This window comes from Delphinus delphis, chromosome 3 (assembly GCF_949987515.2).
Source record: "Delphinus delphis chromosome 3, mDelDel1.2, whole genome shotgun sequence".
Taxonomy (NCBI): domain Eukaryota; kingdom Metazoa; phylum Chordata; class Mammalia; order Artiodactyla; family Delphinidae; genus Delphinus; species Delphinus delphis.
Window position 1 is genome coordinate 78,448,093 of NC_082685.1, and position 18,876 is coordinate 78,466,968.

General features: G+C 36.2%; 1 protein-coding gene across 3 annotated transcripts in view; it reads right to left on the minus strand.

Annotated features, from left to right (window-relative positions):
* The window catches only part of AP3S1 (adaptor related protein complex 3 subunit sigma 1), a 69,898-nt gene that overhangs the window by 8,196 nt on the left and 42,826 nt on the right, over window positions 1-18,876 (minus strand). For all 3 annotated transcript variants that reach the window (XM_060008991.1, XM_060008993.1, XM_060008992.1), the window contains 2 exons: window positions 17,576-17,647; window positions 1,837-1,944 (listed from right to left, as the gene is read on the minus strand). In XM_060008991.1, coding sequence (XP_059864974.1) covers window positions 1,837-1,944; window positions 17,576-17,647 — 180 coding nt within the window. The remainder of the gene's footprint in view (window positions 1-1,836; window positions 1,945-17,575; window positions 17,648-18,876) is intronic.

Here is an 18,876-nt window from a genome sequence, read left to right on the forward strand (position 1 = left end):
CAAAGTTTTACTGGACAATCAAAAAGCAAATATCCATTTTGTAATTATTACAGGTCCTTCATGACTTCTGTCAATATTATATATAGCAAACCTAAGGAGGAAAAGGTGGGCAGGTGGGAGGAAGGGCACCACCAATGGAAAGGAGTTAAATACCTGGAAATGTGATAATTCCAGACAAGAGGTCGATATATTTTTACAGATGATTACATGGAATTCACAAATTACCACATATCCACTCATTTCAGACTAATTATTAATGGATTGTATCACTGTCTGTCTCTTGGCATTTAAAATCTATAACCATATAGTTTTGTAAAGCAAAGTTTAACAGACATAAATTTCAAGTTATCATTTTAAGACTTTAAAAACTATAGCTTAGTGTTTATGGTAAACCTTTTGCCCTATTGAACAATACACTGCAAGCCAACTCTACTAAATAATATTCTTAGCCCTTTTCCTTGTCCTAAAACAAAATTTTCTCTATTAATCTAGTTTGTTTTTCCTGTTCAAAAATCAGTATTTTAAAAATTGGCTGTAGAACACACAAAATATATACAATTACTTAAAAAGAGTCATAATTTTAAGCTCTTCCCCATTACAACCCTCTCCTTTGGGAAACCAAGGAGGATGATAACTTGAGATAAAGAGAAATTAAGGACTATTTTAATTTAAAACAGAACATTGGAAAATGTTTTTATACAAAACTTCAACTGTTTCTAATCCTCAGATTTCAGATTTATCCACCATCCTGTGTTTCATTCCATTCCAATGAGCACAGCATTTTAAGCTGATCTTTTGAAAAGCCAACAAGATAAAAATTCTTCAGAACTCACCTGTTGTAAATTAATGCTAGCATATTTTTAATATCTTTCTGCTTTTATAGTAATATTTACTTTAGGTCAACCAAATAACTGTACTAATAATTATAAATAAAATTAGTTTTCTGCATTATGACTATAAATACCAAAGGTAAGAGTATCCTCAAACATGTGTAGTATTGAATGAGATATCAAGACTATTCATCTTTCTAAATTTCTGTATAGCAATAAGAAACAACCAAAATCATGTAAATTTGAGAGGCTCAGCTACAGCACCTGTTACTGATATTCAGCCTTGTTATTGAGGGAAGAGTCATATAATTCTAAAGTAGAGTTTTACAAAAGGCAAAAATGCTGGTTGGTCCTCATTCACTCAATTTAGCAGCACAAAGTTAGCTGTATATAACTAACCAAATCTTTCTCTTCTAGAATGCAATAAAAGCCATGAATACGTGTATCATTATATGGAATGTATGATTTAGCTAACTTGTCAGTGACCTTTGGGAAGGATCCAGAATTAAAAGATTAGAGCACTGAATTTCTTTTTTCAATGTGCACTCAGGACTACTAAGCACCCATTATAACACTACTTCCTTATGAGAATTCCATTTTCTCTCCTTTCCTTTTGCAGAAATAGTTTTATAAAACACTAAATTTATATATCTTTAGAAAACCAGTTCTAAGACTTCCTTGATAATCAATGACTAAGGTTTAATGACAAATATTGATTGCATTATTCATAATTTCTTTTTTAAGCAACAAGAATTGGGAATTTTATTCATTACCCAAAGCAATTACGACTGTGGCTAAAAGAATACACAAAACTATTTGGTGGATAGTGGTCACAGAACATTTAACATACTAAAATGTGTATATTCCACTTCTTTTTAAAATTGAATAAGCATACCAGCTGTACCTAAAGGGTGATACTGAAGGACAAACAGTGAAAGCTACAAATCATGCATAATTTATGATCATGCTTACTACCTTCATCAACTAAAGCACTTTCCATTCTTACCTCAGATTTCTCCAGTTTATTTTGTGCATCAATTTGTGTAACAATCTCATTCATGTTGGTCTCCAATACCATTCCCCCCATCACCATTTCTGCAAGAATATTGTGAACCTAAAGAAAGAAAATTCACTATAAGAATGTTTCATGATCCCAGTAATTTTTCTTTCAAATACTGCTGTTTTATGAGCTGTAAAACAAAAATAATTTGGAGTGGAGACTCATAATACACTTATGTCACTACTGTGAAGCCTTAGGCAATTATACAAACCTCTTTAAATCTTAGTTTAATGAGCTGTAAAACAGAGATAATAATAGTACCTCCTTCATAGACTGATGAAAAGATTAAGTGAGGTCAGTGACCATGGAAGTGCCCAAAACAAAGTAAATAATCAATAAACATTAGCTACCATTATAGTATCAGGATTAATGCTAAAAAAAAAAAATGACCCATAAGGGCCTTTTATACCTGATTCTTAGTCAGTAATTATTAAGTTGTTTTATGCTCAAGGTACTCAATGAGGCTATGTGGCATTCCTACAAGCTCTAGATTTAAAATGAAGTAAAAGTTTCTTTATATTACAGGTACTTTAATAATGCTTTTACCCCAAAGCCCTCTCTATATATCTAATTACTCAGATTTTTTATGATCAAATACGTCTTACAATGACAAAAAACAACATTTTCCATTGGGGAGAAAAACTATAACCCAGGTGTTTTGTCATAAGGTATTTTACTGGATCAAAAATCACCAAGTCAAAGCTGGAGTGTCACAGAAGAGTATACTGTGCTATAATTTCTAAAAAGTAATGTGGCAGCATTAAGAATGGAGACTCTGAAATTAGAAAGGTATAAATACTGACTCTATCACTTATTAGTTATATACCCTTCAGAAGTTAGTTACTTGACCTCTCTGTTATCTTATCTGTAAAAGAGAGGTAGAAATAGTATGGGTACCTCATAGAATTATCATAAGGATTAAATAAATTCAAGTGAAATACCTAATAGGTGCTTAAAAAAAAAACTAATAGGTATTTTAAACAAAAACTTTTAAAAATTAAATATATAATTATACTGTTTGATTTTCATTCCTTTTTAAGATTTCATGCAAATGTACTCATGATTTTTAAAATTCCTATTATTTATTGATGTTTCATTTTGGAAAGATGGACACCTCACATACCAATTTTGAAGAATTACAGAAATTACTTTTCCTTAGCAAACAAAACCAGAAGCTACAATTGTTTTAAACAATAGTGCTAAATATCATCACTTCTACTACTATCTTTTCTGTTACTAGATACCATTTATTAAAACTCTGTTTTGATGCTGCACTTACAGTATCTGATTTAATTCTCACATTAACCTTTGTTACAGCTGAGAGAATAAACCAGCTCACTCAAGACGCATAAGCTAATATGTGGCAAATCAATGACTCAAACCTAAATCTGAGTGATCTAAGTCCAATACTTTGCTTTCTTCTGTTAACAATAATAAATGAAATTGATACAGCAAATCATAATCTATGAAAATTCAATTAAAGGTCAAGAAGATAACTAGGTGATAAAATAAAATTACCTTATAATAGGTAATAGGTACTATATGCATAAAAAGTGTTCAGAAAGAAAGGCCACGGCCAGGGGACAGAGATTCATTAAAACTTCTGTTTTAGCAGTCGAAATTCCTCTTTTTTGTGTGTGTGTGTTATGCGGGCCTCTCACTGTTGTGGCCTCTCCCATTGCGGAGCACAGGCTCCGGACGCGCAGGCTCAGCGGCCCAGCCGCTCCACATGTGGGATTCTCCCAGACCGGGGCACGAACCCGTGTCCCCTGCATTGGCAGGCGGACTCTCAACCACTGCGCCACCAGGGAAGCCCCCCTCTTTTCTTTTTAAAACAAATTCTTATGCAATAGCATGACTTATATGCTGATAGAAGTGTAACAACTCCACCACCCCCGTTTTGCTCAGGCTTTCTTATGGGTTCATCCCTACATATACATTGTACTATTGCCTTTCGAAACATCTCAGAACACAAGCACTAGATTGGTGGAAACTACAGATTTCAGTAATACTGAAATATCTACCAACTTTAGAGGTAACAAAATATGAGCAGCCTACAAATGTGGGTCGTATGTAAGAAATTCTAAGAAATGTATGTAAATTTGTCCTTAAAGTAAAAATAATTCCTATGAAAGCCAGTTCAGATCCAGAAGAGACAGAAAATAGAATTGAAGGGCCTGTGAGCTAAATTCTTAAACATAATCTCACTTATTATAAAGATAATAAATGCCTAAAGAGTGTATTCTCAGTGAGGAGGTACAATACGTTATGTAGAAATTTAAGGAGAGGGCTTCCCTCGTGGCACAGTGGTTAAGAATCCGCTTGCCAATACAGGGGACACGGGTTTGAGCCCTGGTCCGGGAATATCCCACATGCCTCAGAGCAGCTAAGCCTGTGTACCACAACTACTGAGTCTGCAAGCCACAACTACTGAGCCCATATGCCACAACTACTGAAGCCTGCATGCCTAGAGCCCATGCTCCACAACAAAGAGAAGCCACCACAATGAGATGCCCGCACACTGCAACAAAGAGTAGGCCCTGCTCGCTGCAACTAGAGAAAGCCCATGCACAGCAATGAAGACCCAATGCAGCCAAAAATAAATTAAAAAAATAAATTTAAATAAATAAATAAGAAATTTAAGGAGATAAACATCGTGGGAATGAGAACTATTAATTGGAAGGCTACTCCAATACTATTCAGGTTATGGTGTCCAAAGTAAGGTATGTCACATGTGGAGGGGAAATTAAGAAGGTGAACATGTCTATTGATAGAAAAATTCATATTCCAAGAATTGAGAAGAATTTTTGGCAGACTTAATATGAGAAAGAGGATGATAAAGGTCTGCTTTTAGCTTAGCCCTAACTCATATGGTTGACATATTTCAGTATTTTGTTTTATAAATTTTACTTAAAACAGATTTTTATGGAAATAAAAGGGTAACAATATGCTTATAATACAACTCATCTACTAAACTGCTTTGATGTTCACCTAAAAGTTCAACGAGTTTTCACTCTCTCTTATGAATTTTTATAGGTATTTAAGTGTTTAAAAAGTGGCAAATACCACACTAACAGTGTATTTTTGCCTTTTTCTTCTGGACATAGACTGTAACTTCTAAATTACATTTTTATTTTTTTTAAATCACAATATAAGCCATACAGAAACTTATATATAAAAATAGTCTCTACCATCCTCTGCTTCTGTTATTAGGTCCCTCTAAAGATAATCACAGTTAATTGTATCTTATATACCCTTCCAGAAAACTTGTTACGCATATACTTGTTATATGTGTATATATCTAATGTACACAAATGAGATCACATTGTACACATTATTCCCACAGTTCTACAAGAAAATAAAGATTGAATTGTTCGTGCTTTGTGACCACCTAGAGGGGTGGGATAGGGAGGGTGGGAGGGAGGGAGACGCAAGAGGGAAGAGATATGGGGATATATGTATATGTATAACTGATTCACTTTGTTATAAAGCAGAAACTAACACACCATTGTAAAGCAATTATACTCCAATAAAGATGTTAAATGGGGAAAAAAAAAGAATGACAAAAAAACCGACTGAATTGAAAGTTAGAGGCAAGAGAAAATGAGCATTATGAGTTAATAAAATAATAAAAGTTACTGGAGCCAGATATATGTACAAGAATAAGAATGATCAATGAAACTGCTGGTAAGAGCAAAGAAAAATACAAAACTAAAATGGTGAATCTACACTATTATCACACACCTAAAAGTGAGAAATATACAGGTTCCTCAGAAATATTGATAAGTTATTAAATGAACAAATGAGAGGGACAGAACGATATCTATAGTATGGTCCCACTGAGGTATACTAAAAAAATTGCACACATACACACACTTGGATATACCCAGAAAAATTCTGGAAAGGCACGAAAATAATTAGAAAAAAAAAAAGACTTTATTGTTTTAAGAGCAGTTTTAGGTTCACAACAAAATTAAGAGGAAGGTACAGAAACTTTCCCATACATACAGCCTGGCCTCTGACATGCACAGCTTACCCAGAGTGGTAAATATATTACAACTGATGAACCTACACTGACACATCATAACCACCCAAAGTCATAGTCTACCTCAAGAGCTCTCTTTTGGTGGTGTACATTCTATGGGTTTGGATAAATATGATATATATCTATCATTATGGTATCACACAGAGTATCCTAAATATCCTCTATGCTCCACCTATTCACTCATCCCCCTCCCTCCCCAAGCCTGACAACCACTAATCTTTTCAGTATATGCATAGTTTTACCTTTTCCAGAATGTCATATAGTTGGAATCACACAGTACATAGCCTTTTCTGATTGGTTTCTTGCACTTAGTAATATGCATTTTAAGGTTCCTCAATGTCTTTTCATAGTTTGATAGTTCATTTATTTTTAGCACTGAATAAAATTCCATTGACTGAATATAACACAGCTTGTTTATCCATTTACCTACTGAAGGACATCTTGGTTGCTTTAAAGTTTTGGCAACTATGAAAAGAGTTGCTATAAACATCCATGTGCAGGCTTTTGTATAGACATAAGTTTTCAACTCTTTTGGGTAAATACCACGGAGCACGATTGCTGGATTGCATGATAAGAGTATGTTTAGTTTTTTAAGGTATCGCCAAACTGTCTTCCAAAGTGACTGTATCATTTTGCATTCACACCAGAAATGAATGAGAATTCCTGTTGCTTCACATCCTTACCAGCATTTGGCATTGTCAGTATTCTGGATTTTGACCATTCCAATAGCTATATAATGTGCTGCAAATATTTTTTAATAGATAGTAGTTGCCTAAAGAATGGGACTGGAGGACTGAGGAAGAAAGGAGACTTAGCTTTCTTTCATAGTTTTTGTTTGTTTGTTTGTTTATTTGTTTTGAAAACTTTTAACACGAGCATATATTGCTTAAAAAAAAAACCTTCCTAAAGAGTAAGAGAGATCATTCAGAGGAACAATATTAAAGGTAATGGCCATGTACCTATTTAAGTTATTTAAGAGGTAGCTCAAAGGTGTTGAATATTTGTTAGTGATAAGAGAAGCATGCCACTTTTTACATGTGTTAAACAATAAGTCTTTCTATGTGTCAATGCAGAACCTGAGACTTTGGCTTAAAACTACTGTAACATATAAGATTAAGTGGTCTCTATATTATTTTATTATTATTTACAAAATATTATAATGCACATAGTTGGCATCTAATAAATATTAGATGCCAACACTTCTTTCTTCAAAATCATTTATCTCAATTATCTTAAAATTCAAAAGTTAAAAGAACACGGCATTTTTTGTACTTAGTCTAACTACCCCATCAGTAAACCATATTTATTAAATATTTACATACAGTGCTTACAGACAGCAGCATCTTAGTTGCGTAAAGCCTACGTAATCACTGGAGAGTAAATGAAGATTAAATCAAACACATTTCACTGTTTTTTTTTTTGTTTTTTTTTTTGTCACACTGCACAGCATGTGGGATCTTAGTTCCCCGACTAGGGATCGCACCCACCCTCCCTGCATTGGAAGCATGGAGTCAACCACTGGATCACCAGGGAAGTCCTACATTTCACTTTTTAACAGTTACAGGTCAACCAGGCAGAACCAAGCATCTAAAAACAAAAAATGAAAGGAAGTCAAATTACATAGAGCCCTTTCTATGGATTGTCACTTGTTTTCAAAGCATAAAGCTACTTTACTATAACTTATGCTAGAAATGAGGTCCTTTGCACCAAACATCTTTTAATTTGACTACGTTAATATCTTACTACAGGGGTGGTCAAGTAAAATACGGCATATACGTTCTACACAATATTTCACTTAAGAATAAAGCTGATACATATGTATTGATATGGAAGGATCTAAAGAGAGATGAAGTCAATAAAGCAAGGCATAGAACATTACGTGAAATAAAAACATGCTTTATCACTCACTGAACCAAGAGAACTATGCATATCTTTGGAAACATATAGAAAGAAAGTCTGGAAGCCTACCTAGACAAACTATTAAGAGAAATTACTTCAGGGAAGTGGGGTAGTGGTGAATAGGTATAAGGAAGGGGACAAGGTAAGAAGAACTTTCATGTTTAATCATATAGCCTTCAGTACTATTTGACTTCTTTGTTTCAAGAAATTTAAGTATTATTATTGTAATTTAAAAATAATAAAATATATGAATAACACTGTAATGTTAATGGTGTGTGTCTGTGAGACAGACAAACACAGACACAGGCAGACAGACACCACACATCTTCCTAAAACAATTACTTGAGGACTGGGGTAAGAACATATTCTTCACATAACCCTGCGAAGTGTTAAGCACTCAATAAATATTTTGTAAAATGTGTTTTGCAAGGAACACCTCCCTCTTCTCCTCTTGAAAAAGAAAACTGAACAGGAGTTTTAAAAGGAGTTGAAGGGGAGGCAAAGCAGAGTTATAAGTCTACTCTAAAGACCGTAATACTGTAAGAAATGATTTTTTTTATTATTAAGAAAATAGCCGATTTTGATGAAATGACACATTATTTTAAATACGTTAGCAAATTTCCATTTATGTACCTGTGGGTCATAGTCTTACTAATTTGATAATAATATGTTAAGACATGTATTTTCTAATAAAAATTTAAATAATGTACCTCAAGTAATCTATTAATACCTGTATTTATAATTCTAAATGGTCTAAACCTCACTTCACGTTTTGATATTTCTTCAAATGTAAGTACAACTGATCATAAAAAACATCATTACTTTACATACCACTGAAAAGGAAAAGTGCTGACAATTAAATTATGACAAGCAGCCAGCCCCGCTGCCTCAACCCCGCCAGGGTAGCGGCCAAGCAGAGGGCTGTTGGGGGCGAGGTACGCATGGGGTCTTCAGATGCCTGCCTCCCACCCACCTGCTGCTGCCAGAGCAGTAGGAGGACAGAGCGACCTACTCCACTGCTCTAGGGACTTTCCTGGTGGCACAGTGGTTAAGAACCTGTCTGCCAACGCAGGGGACACGGTTCGAGCCGTGGTCTGGAAAGATCCCACATACCATGGAGCAACTAAACCTGTGCACCACAACTACTGAGCCTGCGCTCTAGAGCCCATTAACCACAACTACTGAGCCCTCGTGCCACAACTACTGAAGCCCGTGTACCTAGAGCCCATGCTCCGTAACAAGAGAAGCCACGGCAAGGAGAAGCCCATGCACCACAACAAAGAGTAGCCCCCACTTGCTGCAACTACAGAAAGTCTGTGTGCAGCAACGAAGACCCAATGCGGGAAAAGAAAATAAATTTAAAAAATAAAATGTAACTACCATAAAAAGTAAAAAAAAAAAAAAAATTATGGCAAGCTATAGAATTGTAAATGCATACTGATCTCAAAAATGTTAAAATGTGAAAGAAAATCAGCATTTTAGAATCAACGAAGTATGATATTTTCTTGTCATGCTTTAGCTCTATGGGTATTTATAAATAAAAGATATAATGAAAAAATTTAAGTAAGAAAATGTATGTCTTTGGGTTTTACTGGAGTCACTACCAACATTTAAAAAAAAAAAGCTTAGCTTCAGAAATACATCCTCTCAAAATATATTTATCAGAACTTCATTAAATCTAAAAATATATTAAATTTTTGTATAATTATTCTCCAACAGGATAGCTGACATATCAAAGTGTTATATAAATCAAAACTTTCACCTGGGGACTTCTCTGGTGGCACAGTGGTTAAGAATCCGGAGCAACTAAGCCCTTGCACCACAACTACTGAGCCTGAGCTCTAGAGCCAGCAAGCCACAACTACTGAGCCTGTGTGCTGCAACTACTGAAGCCTGTGCACCTAGAGCCCGTGCTCCACAACTAAGAGAAGCCACTGCAGTGAGAAGCCCACACACCACAACGAAGAGTAGACCCCACTCGCTGCAACTAGAGAAAACCCGCATGCAGCAACGAACACAGCCAAAAAATCAAAACAAAACAAAACTTTCACTTGATAATATCATTAACCTGAAGAAAGTGTTTGCTAAGGAAATAATCAGTTCTAGGTATGTGGATAATATCTTGAGATTGATGCAGTTGAGCAGGTTCTCCTGCTAAAGAGCATAATCCCCACACAAACTTCTCTCTTCTTTAATATTATATCATGAAAGAGAAGTCTAAAGTATGACAATTTTGTGAGTAATTTTGAAAGGAATTAAGAGTATATTTTGTTAGCCATCAAAATTTTGATAAAATTTTCAAGACAAAATAGAAAGGTTAAGTATATAACATACTTTAACATACTATAATATACTACTAATAATGAGACATTTGTTAATTGCTGACCAATGGAAAGCAACAGTGGTATAGTAATTTAAAGCAACAGGTAAAGGAATTCCCTGGTGATCCAGTGGTTAGGATGCAGCGCTTCCACTGCAGGGGCACAGGTTTAATCTCCGATTGGGGAACTAAGATCCCAAAAGCCGTGCTGTGTGGCCAAACAGAAAACAAAAATAAATAGAGTAATAGGTAAGAGTAATTGTATTTTGTTGCACAATGCATTTTATACTCACACTGAATATGAATGTTTCAAATTGGAAAATTCAAAATATTCAAGCCTGAAAAACTAGAAAGCTGTTCTACTTGCTATTCTATATTTTGGGTTGATTATACAGAAATCCTTTTTAAAGACTGCTTATCATAAGGGTCATGGATGCTCATTAAAAGACCTTAGGGGCTTCCCTGGTGGCGCAGTGGTTGAGAGTCCGCCTGCTGACGCAGGGGACACGGGTTCATGCCCCGGTCCGGGAAGATCCCACATGCCGCAGAGCAGCTGGGCCCGTGAGCCATGGCCACTGAGCCTGTGTGTCCGGAGCCTGTGCTCCGCAACGGGAGAGGCCACAACAGTGAGAGGCCTGAATACCGCAAAAAAAAAAAAAAAAAAAAGACCTTAGAATACTCCTGGCTTCTGTGTTATTATTGACTTATATTTTAATGCTACAATTTTTTTTTCATTTTAATCTCATAAGTACTTTAAGAGTCAATGTTCTTTTATCCTTACCCATAAATTTACTTCTTTCTTTGCTTCTTCCCTCTTCAACTCACTCCTTATATTTCAGATTTCTTTCTGTGTAAATTGCCCTCTTTAGAATTTCATTTAGTCCAAAGGCTTGCTGGTTGCAAATTTCCTCATTATTTCTCAAATAATGTTTTTATTTCACCCATAATCTTGAAAGATGGTTTTGCTAATTTTAGAACTACAGTTGACAGTTACTTTCTTTCAACACAACATCTTCTAACTTCTGTGGTTGCTGTTGAGAAGTCACTTCCCAGCCTGACCACTGCTCTTGTGAAAGTAATACGTCTTTTATTTCTGGATGATTTTAAGAGCTCTCTCTCTGCTATTCAATTTTACTATCATTAGTCTATGTGTAGATTTCCTTTTATTTATTCTGCTTGTGATTCTTTTATCTGTGGATTGGCATCTTCCATTAATTCTGAAAAATTCTCAGCCATTAGATACTCAGATATTGAATATGCCTCGTTCTTTCTCTCTTTTTCATTAGATATTTCTTGCTCTATCTTCCCTGACCTGTAAACTGTATTTCACATTTTCAGGCTTTCTTGTCCTTTTATGCTGCATTATGGACAATGTATTCTACCTTTCTATTTACTCAGATATGTTTATGTTTAAACCCATCCACTGAAAATTTTAATTTTGACATTTTTCTCTTCTAGAAATTTCATTGATTCTTTTTCAAATCATCTAAGTTTTTAAAAAGTACTTTTATTTACTGCAATTTTTTTTATCAGGTTTGACTTTCTAACAACTTGCTCAGTAGAAGAGGGGTGCCAAGCATTTGACTAGTGCTGGCAGGTGAGGGTGAAGCCCGGCATGTCTGGCTTTGAATGGCCCAGCCAGGAGCTGGGTTATAGAAAGGAAGGATTAAGCAAATTAAGTAAATGCATCAACAATAATACAAATAATAGGAATGAGAATAATCTCTCACTGTCAGAGAAGCAAAGTGCAGATATGGAAAAGATGAAGGCTAGAATAAATTCTGTAGTGTTGCACTAGACGCTGGGGTATTAAGAAGAACTCAATGATTTTTAATATATATAAAGATATAGAAATAGGCAGGGGTGTGTGTGTGTGTGTGTGTACATACATCTATTTCCTAGCTTGGTTCTCTGAGAACCAGAAGTAATAATCACACCTCTACCAACTAGCATACATGTTGCTAGGACTGTCATTTCTATACATCATCATCCACTAAAAGGAACCTTACAGAGAGAACACTAACATGAGGGCTAAGGCAAAAAATATATAAGACACTCTGCCCATAGAAAAGGTGGAGAAACAATGATCAACCTCATAATTACAAGCACCTCCATCCAGACTATGGCTTCTCCATACCATTTCCCACTTTAAAAAAAAAAAAAATCAGGGCTCCTAGAAGGAATGACTGATAACATATCTAGAGCCAGAAATAAATAAAGTGAATCTGGAACATCTAGTTGTACCAGAACACAAAGCATCTATCAAAGTCCATGGAGGGGGAGAGGGGTCATGTCAAAAGAACCCAGAAGACAACGTGAAGGGGTTCCCCCACTGGCCAAAGATAGGGCAATTTGAGCATCAAAAAGAATAATATCCACAGTGGATTAAAACAAATCAATTATGTTAAAATTCGTATGTCACAAGGGTACTAAAAAAGAAATTCAATGATCACTTCTGGTGACTGCTAGGGAACCAAATGTTATGGAAACTGGTTAATAAAGGGAAATACTCTAGAATTTATCCTGTCTTTCCTATATAAGCTGTACTTTTTTTTTTTTTTTTTTGCGGTATGCAGGCCTCTCACTGTTGTGGCCTCTCCCGTTGCGGAGCACAGGCTCCGGACGCGCAGGCTCAGCGGCCATGGCTCACGGGCCCAGCCACTCTGCAGCATGTAGGATCCTCCCGGACCGGGGCACGAACCCATGTCCCCTGCATTGGCAGGTGGACTCTCAACCACTGCGCCACCAGGGAAGCCCCAAAGCTGTACCTTTTTAAACGCATCATCTCTAACTTTTAATGGATTGTTTCATTCAATTCACACTTACTATACTGAATAATACATTTATTTTAAATAATTTTCCTTTCCCCCAAAGTTGGTTGTCTTGATCAGATTTTATTTATATTATTTCCCCCTTTTAAATCAGAGATTCTACTGTTTATAATTTTTATTAATGAAAACTATCCCTTTCCTTGCTCTTTTAATCAAATATGACTTTATTCTTATTTGTAAAATATCAAGTCTTTCTACCACTGAGATGCCTTGTTTTCCTACTAAATGCTCTGTTATTCCCTACTCTCCTTTCCCCCAGGTGGATAACAGCTTCAAAATACTTTTATAATGCATGCTAAATACTTCATATTCTCTTACCTTTTCCTTCATGTTTTCTATCTCTTAATCTTTCAATTATATGCTTTGAGATTATTTCCTGCATTCATCTTCTATCTGTAATTCAAGCCTCAACTGTGACCATTCTCTTCTTTAAACTCTATAGTTTGAAAACACATTTTTAAGCCCCAGGAAGACCTTTTCGAATTGCATCTCCTTAAGCACTTTTTACCATTTTAAAATTTCAAGTGTTCACTGATCTCCTGTGGTAGTTCTTTTTCACGGAGCATATGTTCTGATTGTTCAGCCTGTTCCTCGTCTCTCTGTTGAGATGGCATTCTTTTTTCTCTGTCGGCTCACTGGTACCTAGGTGTGGTTGCTGAGATACTCTTAATGGTTAGATTTCTTCAGGTGGTGAAAGGAAAAGGAGATTCTCACTCTGTGTCCTGTGGTTTAAGGATAGGCTATCAAACTCCTTAAGAGGGACTGGGCTAGAGGAAACCTCTCCACTCTCACTCTTAATTCTTCATTCTCCTGGCCTGGAGGGTAGGAAAGACACTGAGGCCTCCAATCAGATCTCCCTTAGCCTGATCTTCTGGGGGATGGGGGGAATGCAGGGAGGAGTAGACAGAGCACTTTTATAGCTGTCCATACATGCCATACATGCTCCAAACCAAGCTCTTTATAAATCTTTAGCTCTTTCATCTTTGCCCTGGGATTTGATGCTGTGCTGCAGTAGTGGTGACAACCTGGGGCTGCCCAATTAAAGCCACAGTGTTCAGGAAATGGGCAGGTAACACAGTTGCGCAAATAAGCAGACCTTCCCAGCAAACCCACAGTGGCCATGCAGTATAAGAAATAAACCAAGTTACTCATATTTTAGGTGTTATTACCACAGCATAACTTAGCTGTAATAAAGAGTCTGACTCCATTTTTGATGCCTGCCTGCTGACAGCTTTCAAATCCCACTGTTCTCCCTTCCTCTTCTGCCCACATGTGGGCAAACTGATAAAGTCCAGGTGCTCCTTCCTTTGCACTGGCAGGAAGTTTAAATTACATAAGACCTGCCTGGCCTGCATGTGGAAACCCTCAACCCAGCCCTACCCCCTAACCACATAAAACCCCAAGATAGTCGCTGTTCCTTGTTTTCCCCCCAAAAGCTTATTATGTGAACGATAAACCTTTTCAGATCAGATCCTCTTGGTGTACATGTGGTATCTTCAGTCTCTACATCCAAATCAATTTTGGGCAGGGGGTGCTGTTCCACTACTTCAGGGTGACTACAAATATTAGCTTATGTGACTGATACACAAATTAGTACTTGAAGGTTTGTAATGAGAAACTGATAACAATCACAATAAAGGAAAAGACATTGACTTAGGGGTTGGGCAGTAGGCCACATGGAAATTATATCGGAGGCTAGAAAGTTAGTGATCCATGCTTGTAGTGGCCAAACATTTGGCAAAACTATCATGTGTGATAGTTTGAAAAGCAGATAAATTTACCCATGAAAACTCTTTTCTCTCTGACATAAAAACTGATGATTTTCCAGATACCGGCAGCTTTGTCACCATGGATTCCAGACTGACAGCATGTGGGACACGATAAACATACTGTGTAAATTAGAAATACTCTGATATTGTTACTGCAGCATAAACTAGCCCATCCTGACTGATAACAAAAGGGGTATTCTTTACAACTTCCTCCTTCCCTCTATCCAAGTGTAGTATAACAGCACACAGAGGATTGTGTACAAAACTCTGTATTTGCTCCTAGGAAGAAATGAGTTGAGCTATTTAGGAGATCTCTGACTGTTGGAAGGTCCAGGGCTGCTTGAAAGTTGAAAACAAGCCTACTTTCATAGAAGGGCTGAAAACAAGACTAGCATTGTTTTAGACAGAGAGTACAGGGACAGGAAATGTCTATTTTACTGGTCTCTAACTCTTGTTATACTGAAGCTTTTTTCTCATTGCATTGAAAAAAAATTAAAACAAGAGTTTAGGCCAGCTAATTCTGGCAGGTTTCAAAACAGTGATACACTGTTGTGTGAAATGAACAGGCTATACAGACTACATATGTGATCCTATTTTTGATTTTTTTAAAGACATATTTGTTTCAGTACTCATTTGTACAAAAAAGTCTAGAACTACACATACTCTAAAATGTTAACACTAGTGTTAATTAAAAAAAGGAGGCGAGGGCTTCCCTGGTGGCGCAGTGGTTGCGAGTCCACCTGCCGATGCAGGGGACACGGGTTCGTGCCCCGGTCCGGGAAGATCCCACATGCTGCGGAGCGGCTAGGCCCGTGAGCCATGGCCGCTGAGCCTGCGCGTCCGGAGCCTGTGCTCCGCAACGGGAGAGGCCACAGCAGTGAGAGGCCCACATACTGCAAAAAAAAAAAAAAAAAAAAAAAAAAAGGAGGCAATTAGACTGAGGCGGCTCTAATACATAAGCAAAGCACAACCTCAGCCTAAAATGCCTCAAGGTTAAGAAATCAACACCTAAGAGCAACCAATCACAAACAGCCACCTTGGCTTTCCCAAATAATACAGGTGCTTAAGCAATAGCCAATCAGATAATTCCCTTGCTTTGCTTCTGCCTCTTCTCTATAAACGTCTTTCCCCTAGCTCCTGTCAGCGGAATATTCCTAACCACTTCCGGTTTGGTGCTGACCAATTTGAATCAATTTTTACTCAAATAAACTCTTAAAATTTTTAGTGTGCCTCAGTTTATCTTTTAATACTAGGCAATCTCTGAAATTGAGATAGCGGCTATTTATTCTCCTCTTATTTATATTTTCTGATTTTTCTAAAATGAACATATATTTACATAAAATAGAAGTTTTAAAAACACTGTGTATCATGTATGGAAGTTGTATATATGTAGAGCTTAATTTTCCTATTAAGGAAAACTTTTATTCTCTGCTACAAATGTGACAACTTTACTCTTGCTACAATATTTTACAATAGAATCTTCAATTTTCTCAAAAAATTGCTAGATGCAACATGTAAGCTAGTGATCTTTGAGCAGTCATTTTAAAAATAGAATTTTAAACATTTTAACCATGTATCAAAGCATATTTTAGAATATTGTGAACCTTAATGCCTAAAAATAACAGGAGTCTTTGTAAGTGCAAATAGCATAAGACAGATAATAGAGAAAAGCAGTAGAAAACTAAAATAATTCTCTTAAAAATATCAAGTTTAAGTTCTATATCCAAAATGAGTCAATATATGAAATTAAATCATTTAGTAAATGAGAAATATGATCTAAAGGACGAGCTAATAGTAAATGTATTCTTTTGATGTTCACAAATAATATAATGCATTCCTTGTGCTGTATCTTGATTGTGGTACTGGTTACATAACTAAATGCACGTGCCAAAACTTAGGCAAATGTATGCTTAAAGCCACTGAATTTTCATGTGTGTAAATTACACTTCAATAAAGCTGATTTTTAAAAATCACAATTTTTTGCCAAAATTTTCAGATTATTTCCAGACAATTTAATTCAATGGCTTAACCATTCAAAACAGTCTGTTACATTATATGAACTTATAGAGAAAAAAAAAATCTATATATACTAAAAGTGGAATCTCTTCCTCGTAAATTTCCTATCCCCAATACCCAGTAATACTGGCTAGAGAATTTCAGTCATTCTTCCTTTCTCTCACCTCCTTTCAATAAGCCATCAAGTCCTATCAATTATATACTTTCTTTCATCCCTACTCTACTGCCTTAGTTCATTTCTTTCTGGACTACTGCAATAGACTTCTAATTGATTTCCTTGACTTTAATCTCCCACCTACCAATCCAACATCCTTAACACAGAAAAAAACAATTATCTTGCCCCCGCAAAAAATGAACAAACAAAGCAACGATAATGTTAATAGAAACTTGTTTTAAAAAACTAAATTGCTTCAGAACGAAGCCCAAAATCCATGTCACTAAAGGTACTTTAAGGCCTCATGAGCAATATAAAATCCTCCCCTCACAAAAAGCATGTATTTTATCTCTCTGTCTGTAGAGTCATCCTCTCCTTTTCTGTCTGTGAAATATCTACTAATCCCTAAAAAAATCCAGTTTAAATATAATTTCCTCCATTCCCACTGTCCTCCTCTAGATGTGAATTCCTCTAAGGCCATGGTCTGAACCTTCTTCACTAAGCACAATGCCTGGCTCACAGTAAATATACGTATGAATTGAATAAAGGAATAAAAACAGTATTATTCACTAAATCTATTTTTACTTTGACAAATTAACATTTTTTTCTAAGATAAAAAACTCAGAAAATTTGATAATGTAGAAACTGTACCTTGTCTACATGGAAAATTAAATCCAGTTCACAGACGTTTTCAAAACACTTGTCTAATGTTTCCACAAATACCTAAAGAAAAGAAAAAAAAGGTTAAAAGCTTTTGAGAACTGAATAAGTTCATTCAAATCTATTACCTATAAGGCAGACAATTCTTAATTGTGAAGTAAAACTTCTAACTCTATTATCACATTTCTCTTTTTTAAATTAAAAACTGTATTAAGTGCAAAAGGAATAATTATAGCCTGTACATCTAAACTATTTTTCAATACATTAATAAATGAAATACAATAAACAAAATAAACTTCACTGAAAATTACTAACACCTAAAAATTGTTAGCACCATTACTTACAAAAATACTGGAAAATACTCAAATCAGGCTCCCTATCTTCATATGAGGAAAAAAGAAAGCTTGTCATAAGTATCTATCAAGCTAGATGGGCACAGTCCAAGTCTCAACTACATCTAATATAGCCAATAATTTTTAATTAGCAAATCAGTATAAAAGATCACTAAAAATTAAACTTATGGAAAGAGCACAGACTCTGGAATCTGACTTACCTGGACTCAAACTCTGGTTCAAATACCTTGTACGACCTTGTGTGGGAAAGGGTTAACTCAGTAAGCCTGGGTTGTTCAACCCCTATACGTTCCCCAAAATGGCCTGTTTTCAGACGAGCCTTTGGCTAGTTCCTGGGAACTGAGCTCTGAGCCCTTGGAAAGTTCTGTCTGATAAGAGTATTTCTGCATGCTTGAGGCCCTGGGCCACACTGTACCAGTGTGAGCAGACAGTTTATGCTAACAGTGTGATTTTCAATGAACGTATTTTTTCTCTGAGGTTCTGGAGCTTAAGTAACCAAGGTCAGTCATGGAGGTGTCACGGGCCTATGTGACTGACCCCCAATAAAAATCCTGGAAACCAGGCTAGGGTGAGTTGCCTAGTTTGGAACACTTTGCACATGTCATCACATATCACTTCTGGGGGAATTAAGCACATCTTGTGTGACTCCAGTAGAAAGGGACAACACCTGGAAGCTTGCACCTGGTTTCCTCCATACTTCCCTTCATGTGCCTTTGATGGTTTTACTCTGTATACTTTCACTGTAATAAACCCTAACCATAAACATAGCAACTTCTGAGTCCTGTGATTCCTAGCAAATCACTGAGATGGTCTTGGGGACCTCTGATACAAACTTTCAAAAATTAATCTCTTAGGGCTTCCCTGGTGGCGCAGTGGTTGAGAGTCCACCTGCCGATGCAGGGGACACAGGTTCGTGCCCCGGTCCGGGAAGATCCCACA